The 11,872-nt window shown below is 40.6% G+C and overlaps 1 protein-coding gene across 1 annotated transcript in view; it reads right to left on the reverse strand.

Moving 5' to 3' along the window:
• The window catches only part of fbxw4 (F-box and WD repeat domain containing 4), a 169,717-nt gene that overhangs the window by 103,961 nt on the left and 53,884 nt on the right, over window positions 1-11,872 (reverse strand). Inside the window, exon 5 of the mRNA XM_072239050.1 lies at window positions 3,566-3,660. Within this exon, the coding sequence (XP_072095151.1) occupies window positions 3,566-3,660 (95 nt within the window). The remainder of the gene's footprint in view (window positions 1-3,565; window positions 3,661-11,872) is intronic.

An 11,872-nucleotide genomic window follows, 5' to 3' on the forward strand; every position in this document is an offset into this window, starting at 1 on the left:
ACTACCACTTCCTGGCTTCACTTCTACGCACTGATGGCTTGTGGCCGTCTGTTAGTACTCACAACATTCCTCAGCTGGCCTGTGATTCAGATGCCACCTTGAACCCATAAAGTATCCACTATAGCTCAGAAACCTCTTTAAAGTCTTTCATTAATTCTTGCCTCTTGCAAACATCTCATAGCACTTTTTAAGAGGATGAAATGCTTTGACATACACTGATGAGTGCTACACAACCAAATGCAAAACCAACCCTACAAACAGCATTAATACAAGAGTCAGATGTTTAAGAGTGGAAGATTGCCATAGGTCTTAAAAATCCAATGAAGTGATAAAATCTTGTTTTAAATGTACTGCGCTAATCTAACAACACAGCATTGTGCAATGCCACACTGAAATATCATTTTAGATGAGAAATTTAATCTCGTGAAAATGGAGTGCAGTTAGTGGTAAGTGAATTTAAGTGGTAAAATCCTCATACAAACTCCTAACTACCATCAGAACAGATTAGCCAATTGTAATAAAAAAATTTAAAAAAAAACAAACAAAAAAACACAGCACATCCACAAAAACCACAACCATAACGAAATCAAATTAAATATTGAACAGCAAAAGGGAGAAAAATATAAAGGCAAAAGTAAATATAAACAGCAGAGGTGCACCACACCAAAAAACCATAGTCCTCACCATCCACTGGGGTCAAGAGGCTGGACAAGCAGGAAGAGGTTTTAAAACATACAACAGTGCAGCTCAGGCCCTTCAACCCATGATGTTGTGCTGATCCTTTAACCTATTCTAAGATTAATCTAACGCTTCTCTCCTAGATAGTCTTCCAGTTTTCCATCATCCGTATGTCTATCTGAGAGTCTTAAGTGTACCTGCCTCCTCCACCACCCCTGGCAGCATTTACCATACACCCACCACTCTGAGTAAAACAAAACTTACCCCTGATATCCCACACTAAACTTACTTCCAATGACCTTAAAATTATGCCCATTCGCATCAGCCATTTCCACCCTAGGAAAAAGTCTATCAATGCCTCTCATCATCTTTTATACCTCTATCAAGCTGTCTCTTACCCTTAGCACCCAAAAGAAAAGTCCTAGCTCACTCAAACCTCATAAAACATGCTCTCTAATCCAGGCAGCATCCTGTTAAATCTTTTTTGTACCCTCTGAACCAAGCTTCCACATCCTTCCTATAAATGAGGTGACCAGAACTGAGCACTAACCAGAACTAACCAGAGTTTTACAGAACTGCAATAAGAGTTTAAAACCCTGTGTTTTTCACTGACTGCATAATGCTTCCCAAGAATGCTAGACCTTTTTTTTGCCGAGGAATAGATTATAGTTCTAATGGCTAAGAGATGGAAGGATACAGAGAGAAAGCAGGAACGGTGTAACACACACACACACACACACACACACACTCCCTCTCTCTCTCTCTCTCACACACACACACACACACACACACACACACACACACACACACACAGAATGTTTTGAAGTCTATTTCTATTTCCACAGATATTACCTAACTTCCCTGCGTGTCTTGTTTCACATCAGAAGCAGGCAACCTTCCAGCTCCCAAGCAACAAGGATCCACCACAGCATTCCACCTAACTAGGGTAGTATAGCAGTTAACATAACGCTATTACAGAGCCTGCTGTAAGATCAGCTTTGGTTCTTATTACTGTATGCAAGGAATTTATACGTTCTCCCTGCGACAACGTAGGTTTCGTCTGGATGCTCCGGTTTCCTCCCACATTCTAAAGATGTACAGTTAAGGTTTGCAAGTTGTGGGCATGCCACATTGGTATCGAAGGCGTAGTGACATGTACAGGCTGCCCCCAGCACATCCTCGCCAATTTGATCTGACACAAATGATGTAGTTTGCTGTATGTTTCAATGCACGTGTGACAAATAAAGCTAATCTTTAATACAAGGGAAAGATGACCAGATTTGTAACTTAACTCAGTGGCTCATCCCATTTAGCCATTACTGCCTTAATCTTAATCCAGCTCTCACATTTAGGCTCAGTAACTCCACACGCACTGTTACTGACTGTGTTCCCACTGCCCTTCGAGAGACAGCGCAGAAGAGATTTACCAAAACAGCTCTCGAGTCATGGGTTGGTAAGTGAAGCTGAGGTTCCCAGAGCAAAGATTAAAGGGAATTTTAATGCAGGTGTTCAAATTACAGTGGGTTGCACGAGAATACAGAAGGAGAAACATTCTTTTTGTAGGAAGAGTGATAACCGGATAAGGTGAGTTTACAGATTTTGCTGAAAATAGATTTTTCTATGTTATGAATTGCTATATCGCTATAATCGTGTGCGCGCGTCTGTCCTTTCATGTGTGCGCGCATGTGCGTGCGTTTTCCTGTTTAATGACAGCTTCTAAATAGAATATACAAATAGGGTGGCATCAGAAGGAGGCCTGAGTAACCATTTGCGGTGTTACGATACTCATTCCGCTTCTTCATATTATCAGATTCTATGATTTCCCTGCTTTCAAAATGCCTTCAGGACAATGTTCATTGTTTCAATAAAAGGAAGGAGAAGCTAGGTGGCTAAATAGCAAGGTTAACAGCTAGTTAATCTCTCGCACTGTTTCAAGCAGAGAATGATGGCAAAGTATTATGTTAAGGTTTAATAGGGTGGCAGAATGGAGTACAGTGTGTACAGATAATGCCGTTCTATTTTGAAATCAAACTCCAAATCTTATTTTTGCTATTTACTGTAAATCCCAGGGTTTGGCTTAATAATACAATTTAGCTCTGTGATCATCATGATGTATTTACTCCCTTCCACCAATAGTGACTCTTTCTCCTTCCTACATTAATCTTTAAGTGTGATTGCACTGAAATGTTCAAAATTCCATATATATTGCTTTGAATAAAATTCAACATTTTGATTAAGGGAAAAATTTGCACTCAAAAAAATTTTTCTGAAGGCAACTCGAGTGATTTGTGAGAACCTTTGCAGATGGTGTAAGAAATCTGTGTAATTAGTTCACATGGGGGAAAGCTTAAAATGAGCTAAAATAGATCCAGTAAAGTGTTGTCAGAAACCTAACAATAACGAAGTCAAAATGGGCAGCCAGGAAGAGGGAACATACAGACGAGGAGCAGAAGTAGACCACTTGGCCCCTCAAGTCTGCTCCACCATTTAAGTTTATAGCCAATATAATTGTAACCTCAACTCCACATTCCCTTTAATCCGGTTCCATTCCACTCCATTGCTTATCTATATCCATCTAATTCTGCTTAAGTATTCAAAGACACTGGACGAATTTTACCTACTTTTAAACAGTGAACCCAAATTCACTGTTCTTGAAAACCACCTTATATCCACCTTGCCAGCCCTCTGGATCTTACATATTTCAATTTAGTTACTTCTGATTTGTCTAAACTCCAGAAGATACCTTTCTTCAAATGACAACAGAACACATGAATTTTCATAAGCTATGATATGTAAGATATCATTACAAAAACTATTATTTATTCTAGAATCAATATGCCTGCCACAACTGGACTGAACGTAAAGTAAAGGAGAACCTCAAGAGTACCTCAGCGTAGGGTTAATGGCGATTGACCAAACTCGATCTTCAGTCCTTATCGTGTGCAAGCATTCTCCCAGGCGGTTCGAACACAGTGACCAAATCTGTATGAGTTGAAGAGATGTGTTAACTCTCAAGAATTTAAAAAATGTATGTCTTTTTAAAAGGATTCCTCTTTTCTGCTTTACATTTCAGATCATTCACCTAATGTTCAAGGCATTCCTCAGTCAAATCCACTCACCCAATTTTAAAAGCTGTAGTTCAGACATGGAACACCCGCATTCAGGAGGCTGTTTCCCAGAAACATTCCCTCCTTTTGAGAATGAAAGGGAGCAATAGACTGCATAATACATATATATATATACACACACACACACACACACACACACACACATGCAGAAGCAGGTAGGAGGCAGAGGGAGACACCCAAATGCAAAACTCAAGGAGGAACACAAAGACCCACTGAGAAAAATACACAATTAAAAAGGAAGAGATAATGAAATGGAGATGCAGAGCAGTTAACAAACAGCAAGATATACAAAACAACACACAACATGGAAATAATGAGAGCTTTGAGAGATCCATTGATTCTACTGTGTTTCTCCATGAGAAAATGAATCTCAGGGTAGTATATTGTGGCATTTACAGTATATCTGCTTCTTAAGCACATCACCCCTAATGGGGCACAGGTCACCTAAAGCAACTTGCCAGAATCCTGCCCTGGACCAGTCTTTCACGTTGTCCCCATATGTAGCTCATCCTCTGCCAGGGACGAGGTGGTTGGAGCTTCTGTTGGTGTTTCTGTAGCACTGGGTTTTAGGAGATTGGGCTGCTTCCATGTCCAACCCTCCTCCTTTTGTAGTTGGGCTCTGGATCGTCCGTGATGGCATACAGTATATGTACTTCAACTATAAATTTACATTGAGCTTTTGAAGTTTGCCCACAAAATGTAGGCGAGGATAGGGAAAAAGGTGCTTTGGACGATATAGAGTTTTGAGAGTTACCAGTATAGGGACCCTGGATCTCAGGGTATAAAAACCTAAAGTCGGAGCCCGTCAAGAGCATAAAAAGTGCATGCTTAAAAGTAAATTACTAAGGCAAAAAAAAAATCACAAAATAACCACAAAATATCAGACAGGATTAAGGTAAATTAAAAGATGATTTCTATGTATATTAAGGACATAAGAAAAAACAGGGAAGGAGCTGGGGCTGTTAGGGACAAAGAGGCGACATGTGCAAGAAGGTATAGGAGAGGTACTGAATGAATACCTTCATAAAGAAACAGACTTTGTACGTGGAGAAGTCCACAAAAGGGAACATGAAAGTTGATGCAAGTTTCCATAAAGAGGAGGTACTTGATATCTTAATGGGCTTAAAGGTGGATAAATTCCCAGGGCCAGATGGGATTTAACTCAGTCTGCTATGGAACATAACCAAAAAGACTGCTGCGGCCCTGGCTCAGATGTAACATCTTTGCTGGCCGCGAGTAAGTTACCAGAGGACTGGAGGACTGCATGTAGTCGTAGTTATGCAGTGCTGAAACAGGCCCCTCGACCCACCTTGTCCACACCACCATGATGCCTATCTAAACTATATCCATTTTCCTGTTTTTGGCCCATATCCCTCTCAATCTTTCCATTCCAATTACCCATCCAAATACCTTCTAAATATTGTAATTATACTTTCCTCTACTACTACCTCTGGTATCCCATTCCATATATGCAACCTCTTATGTGGAAAACTTGCTTCTCAAATCTACTTTAAAAATTTCCCCTCTCTTAAAACCTGAAAACTTCAAATTAAAACGGCAAAGGGAAGTACTAAAAATCTTAACCTTAAAACTAATGTGTGGCGACACTGGCAGGTTGCTCCCAGCACATCCTCGGGTGTGTAAGTTGTTAATGCAAAAGATGCATTTCACTGTGTGTTTTGACGTGCACTGATACAAGAAGGAATCTGAATGTGATGCACTTTGGGAATACTAATGAAACTAGGACATACATGGCAAGGTCCGAGGAAATATTGAGGAATAGAGGGACGCAAATCCAAAGTTTCTTGATGCCATAACGCAGGAGATAACGAAATTTAAGAGGCATATAAGACATGCCGCCTTAAGCACATTAGACAGAACACTGAATACAAAAGCAGAGTAGTTATGCTCGAACTTTATAACACCATGGTAAGACTGGTCCTGTATACAGTTCTGATCACTACATATAGACAAAAAAAAAATGATTGCATTGAAAAGGATGCAGAGGAGATTTACTAGTCTCTTATAACTTCAATGCTGAAGATAATTGAAGTAATGAGAACTGGAAAGGCTAGGTCTGTTTTACCCAAAGTGGAGGAAATCAGGAGGGGACATGATTGAGGTATACAAAATTATGAGGGTTAGACTGCAAGAATCTTTCTCCTTTCAAAGATAAATGGAAGACTGTGGGAAGGAAGGGTTAGTTTGTTCTCAAGAGTAGGTTAATAGGTAATCACAACATCATGGGCCAAAGGGCCTATACTGTGCTGTAATGTGATACGTTCTATGTTTTCATTATTGAATAATACCAAAGGGCATAAATTCAAAGTAAGGTGCAAGAGAAGCTGAGAGAGGACATTTTTCCACCCAGAGAGTTATGACAACCTGTAATTCTGTACTGAAAACAGATTCATGTGCAGCTTTTAAAATATATCTAGACAAGCACTTGAATTACCCAATTACAGAATGGGCCAAGTACTGCTGGATTGGTGCCCACTTATCAACATGGATGTGCTGGGCCTAAAAACCCTTTTTCATGTTGTACGACTCTACAGCTCTAACTTGAGAAAAAAAAAGCCATGATGACCTTTTAAGAAACACTAGTTTGGCCTGAAACGGAGCTTTGCATCTAATTTTAGATACCATGATTTAGATGAGGTTTCAATGCTTTGGTGAGACTACAGAAGAAAAAAATAGGATAATTCCAGGAATGTGGAATTTTAGTTATGTGGATAGACTAAAGCTGGTGTTGTTCTTGGAAAGGAGGAGATCGAGAAGAAATCTAATACAGATATTCAAAATTATTAAGGATATAGACAGTTAAATAGTGAGAAACTGTTCCCACTAGAGGAAAGGTCAAGAATCAGGTGATTGCCAAAAGAACCAAGAATTACAGAAAGAAAAATTATTTTACACAGCATCTTGGCTTAGGTTTGGAATGCAATGCCAGGGTTAATTGTGGAGACAGAATTAATTGTAGTGTTCAAAGGAAATGTGGATAAGTACTTGTAAAGTTGTGGGAAGAGGACAGGGAGTGGGATCAAGTGTCATCCATTTTATCTGCTGCAGGAGTTTTCATCATCTTGGTCACATTGTACATCCCACCTCAGGCCAGTATCAAACAGGCTCTAGATGAACTGAGCTATGAAATCAACAGGCTTGAAAAGGTCTGGAGCCTTCCCCATCATTTTGGGGGATTTTAACCAGGTCAGCTTGAAAAAGTCTCTCAATAATTATCATCAATATATCACCTTGTGAAACAAGAGGAGCCAACACACTGGACCACTGTTATACTACTATCAAGAGTGCTTACCGTGCTATCCCACACACACACTTTGGGAAGTCTGATCACCGGCTGTACTTCTACTCCCTGAGTATAGGCAGAGACTGAACACTACAGCACCAGTAGTGAGGACCAAGAAGGTACGGACAAGGGAGGCGCAGGAGCACTTACAGGACTGCTTTGAGTCGATGGACTGGACTGTTCTGTACTCAAGGATTCATCTTCGAATCTGAATGAGTACACCACAACTCTCACTGGCTTCATTAAAACTTGTGTGGATGAGTGTGTGCCTGCAAGAGTATACTGTACAGTATACTGTACTGTTCAGTGTGCAAGTACAGCAATATACCCAACTACTTCAGAAATGAGGTCCACATTTATGTGCACATTGGACTGGTTTAACTGTAATGGGCCCTTTTCTCTTTCTTTTCTTTTCCTGCTAACCGTTTAATAAAGTTGAAAATTGACAAATATGCTTTCTTTATAATTTTATGCTAGTGTATGATCTCATCTCTTGGCAACCAATGATTGTGTGAGAGCAGTATTTACACAGCATTCGCTACAATCAATGTTCCTTAATCGGAACACCACAACTATCCTGTTTGGTTGAAACATACTGACACCAGACGTATTTTGATTATGTAAGGTGGTCCTCTCACTGCTGAATCACATGGGAGTTAGCAGAGTTGGCTAATGAGTTGGAAAGAGCCACTGAGAATGAGTCAGTAGCCAATTCTTAGCTTCAAACATTAGATTAGATTAGATTATGAGGACACGCAGTCCTCTTTTATTGTCATTTAGTAATGCATGCATTAAGAAATAATACAATGTTCCTCCACTATGATATCACAGAAACACAAGACAGACCAAGACTAAAAAAACTGATAAAAACAACATAATTATAACATATAGTTACAACAGTGCAAAGCAATACCGTAATTTGATAAAGAACAGACCATGGGTACGGTAAAAAAAAAGTCTCAAGTCCCGATAGCCCCATCATCTCACGCAGACTGTAGAAGGAAGAAAACTCTCCCTGCCATGAACATTAGGTTTATAATGTACTTGTTCCCAACAATCCCCCTCCCCTCACTGGAAAGAGAAGATAGAACACTACAGTACAGGCTCTTTGGCCCTCAAAGTCTGCTGACCTTTTAACTTACTCCAAGATCAATCTACCCCTTTTCTCCTACATAGCCCTTCATTTTTCTCTCATTCAGTTGTCTATCCAAGAGTCCCTTAAATGTCCCTAATGTATGTATCTGCCTCTACCACCTCTTCTGGCAATTCCATGCACCCACCACTCTGTAAAGAACTTACTTTTGACATTTCGCCATACTTTCCTCAAATCACCTTAAAATTATTCCCCACCATATCAGGCATTTCTGCCTGGGGGAAAATGTCAATGCTATTCAATTGATCTAAACCTTTTTTTTTTTTACATAAATACACAATTATAACCGGGGTAATGGAATAAAAGGATACCTCCTTTAGAACAGAGATGAGGAATTTGTTTAGCCAGAGGGTAGTGAATCTGTTGCCACAGATGGCTTCAGAGCCCAAGTCATTGGGTACATTTAAAGTGGAAGTTAACACATTTTTGATTAGAACTTGTGTCAAAAGGGTATGAGGAGAAGGCAGGAGAATGGGGTTGAAAAGGGATAACAAATCAGCCATGATCATATGGCAGAGCAGACTCAATGGGCTGAATGACCTAATCCTCCTCCTATGACTTTTGGAGCTACATACCCAGAGAAAAAATGGAGGTAATTTCATTCTGGGCCAGTCCTCAAAGTGTTAAATTTTAATCTCAAGGCCCAGTAATGCCCATGCTGTCACTGTACTGCTTTATTATCCAAAAGACTGAGACTCAAATCACTCTGTATCTACACATTCTGGCAGCTTCGAGGTCAGACTGCAGTCTGCATTATGTCAGCTTTACATTTCTGGGTTATAACAGCAACAGAACCTCTAAAGAACTAATGGAGCACTTGCTCATCCCAAAACAAAACTTACAACTTTTACTTAAGGTTTATTTATTTCCCAGATAGTCCACACTTCATTATGTGACTCTTACTTCACTTCAGGCAAGGGTAGGTCCTGGGTTTTATATTTATCAACTAATGAGTTTGCTGATCTCTGCTGGAGCCATGATTAGCTTCAATCCTCCTACATAAGGGAAGTATATACAATAGATTCATGTTAATTGAGCCATCGGTTATTTGGGGCAGTCATTTATTTGGGACATCTCTTAAAGAACAAAAACAAAATCAAGAAAATAGCTGGGATTCCTTTTGTTTATTTGGGATTGGGGCAGGAGACTGTTACTGAACTGTTTCTCACAGGCGCTAGTCGGGTGCACTTAAGTGGCCGTTAGACACTGTGCTGTGCTTAGTGTTCTCAGTTATTAAATAGCATCAGTTATGCGTGTTTGTGTTCAAAAAGTGGTGATTTTTGTCACTGACAGTTGGTGAGAAATAAGCAGTAAGACAATTCAGAATTGATTTGCTCACCGGGGTTTCAAGCATTCAGGCTTGGTGATGTCAGCAATGGCCAGGAGTGAAAATGAAATAATTTCAAAGTTTAAAGTACATGCAATCCTGATTCATTTTCTTGCAGGCACTCAATAAATCCAAAAAATAATAACAATTACAGAATCAATGAAAAAAATCACACCAACTTCAGTGTTTTAAAAAGAAAGAAACAAAAAAGAAATAAGCTATAAATATCAAGAACATGAGATGAAGAGTCCTTGAAAGTGGGTCCATTAGGAACATTTCAGCAATGGAGCAAGTGAAGTTGAGTGGTTATCCCCTTTGGTTCAAGAGCCTGACAGTTGAGGGGTAATAATTGTTCCTGAACCCGGTGGTGTGAGATCTGAAGTCCTGTACATTTTTCCTGATAGTACCAGTGAGAAGAGAGCATGCGCTGGGCGGTGCCCGATGATGGATGCTGCTTTTGTGTGACAGTGTTTCATGTAGATGTGCTCAATGGTGGGGAGGGCTTTATGGTGCTTTCTGTTCAAGGGCACTGGTGTTTCCATACCAGGCTGTGATGTAGCCAGTCAATATACATTCCACTACACATCTACAGAAGTTTAAAGGTTTAGATGTCATGCTGAATCTTCACAAACTCCTAAGGAAGTAGAGGCACTGCTATGCTTTCTTCATAATTGCATTTGCATGCTGGGCCCATGACAGATCCTCAGAAATAATAACAGCTAGAAATTTAAGTTGCTGACCCTCTTCATCTCTGATCCTCTGATGAGGACTGGTTTGTGGACTTCTGGTTTCCTTCTCCTGATGTGAATAATCAGCTCCTTGGTCTTGCTGACATTGATTAAGAGGTTGTTGTCATGGCACCGCTCAGCAACATTTTCAATCTCCCTCCTATATGCTGATTCATCACCACCTTTGATTCGATCTGTGACAGTGGTGTCATCAGCAAACTTAAATATGGCATTGGAGCTGTGGTTAGACTCACAGCAAAAAGTGTAAAACAAGTAGAGCAGGATGCGAAGCACACAGCCTTGAGGTGCACCTGTGCTGTTGGAGATCGTAGAGGAGATGTTGCTGCCAATCTGAACCGACTGGGGTCAGCAGAGAGAAAATCGAGGATCCAATTGCACAGGGGTTAATGAGACTGAAGTCTTGAAGCTTATGGATTATCTTTGCAGGGATGATGTATTGAATGCTGAGCTGTAGTCAGTAAAGAGCATCCTGATGTATGCATCTTTGCTGTCCAGATGTTCCAGGGTTAAATGAGGAGTGAATGAGAAAGAACCTGATGTGAATCTGTTGCTCTGGTAGACAATTTGGAGTGGATCTAAGCCGTTTCTCAGGCAGGAGTTGATGTGTTTCATCACCAGCCTCCCAAAACACTTCAAGACTATGGATGTAAGTACTACTGGACGACAGTCATTGAGGTAAGTTACCACGCCCTTCTTCGGCACCAATATATTCGAAGCTTGCTTGAAGCAGGTGGGTACCTCAGACTGCTGAAACAAAAGGATAAAGATCCCAGTGAACACTGTAGTCAGTTGATCAGCACAGGTTTTGGCCAGGTACTTGGTCTGGGCCGGCTGCTGTTTGTGGGTTCACCCTCCTGAAGAATGGTTGCATGTCAGCCTCCGAGACTGAAGTCATAGGATCACCAGGCGCTGTAGAAGCTTGTGATGGTTCCTCAATGCCTTCTATGGTCAATGAGAGCATAGAAGGCATTGCGCTCATCTGGAAGTGAAACCCTGTTGTTGCCTATGTCAGTTGATTTTATTTTATGAGCTGTGATAGCATTCAAGCCCTGTCACAGCTGTAGAGCATCCTTCTTTGATTCAAGTTTAGTCTGGAATTGTCACTTTGCCCAAGAGATGGCTTTCTGGAGATTGTACCTGGATCTCTTGAAACTTTCTTGGTCACCAGACTTTAATGCCTCTGACTGGCTCTGAGCAGATTACAGATCTCATGGTTTATCTAGGGTTTCTAACCGGAGAAGAGGAGCGTGTCCTCAATGTGAGGATACGCTTGTCTAAACTGTTTTACTAAAATCCGTGACAACCGTGGTATGTTCATTCAGTTCCACTGACCACGGCCCAGTCCAGTGACTCGAAGCAATCCCGTAGCTGCTGCACCGTTTCCTGCAACCACCTGTTTCTCAGTTCTCTGGAGTTTTGCTCTTTAGCCTCTGCCTGATTTCACTACTTCAACAAGTTAAGAATTATGAAGGCATTGACAATCATCTTGAATAAAAATGAAGATTTGGAGGATACAGTCGTCTAAAGCACCCT

The sequence above is a fragment of the Mobula birostris genome, chromosome 21 (assembly GCF_030028105.1).
Source record: "Mobula birostris isolate sMobBir1 chromosome 21, sMobBir1.hap1, whole genome shotgun sequence".
NCBI classification, from domain to species: Eukaryota; Metazoa; Chordata; class Chondrichthyes; order Myliobatiformes; family Myliobatidae; genus Mobula; species Mobula birostris.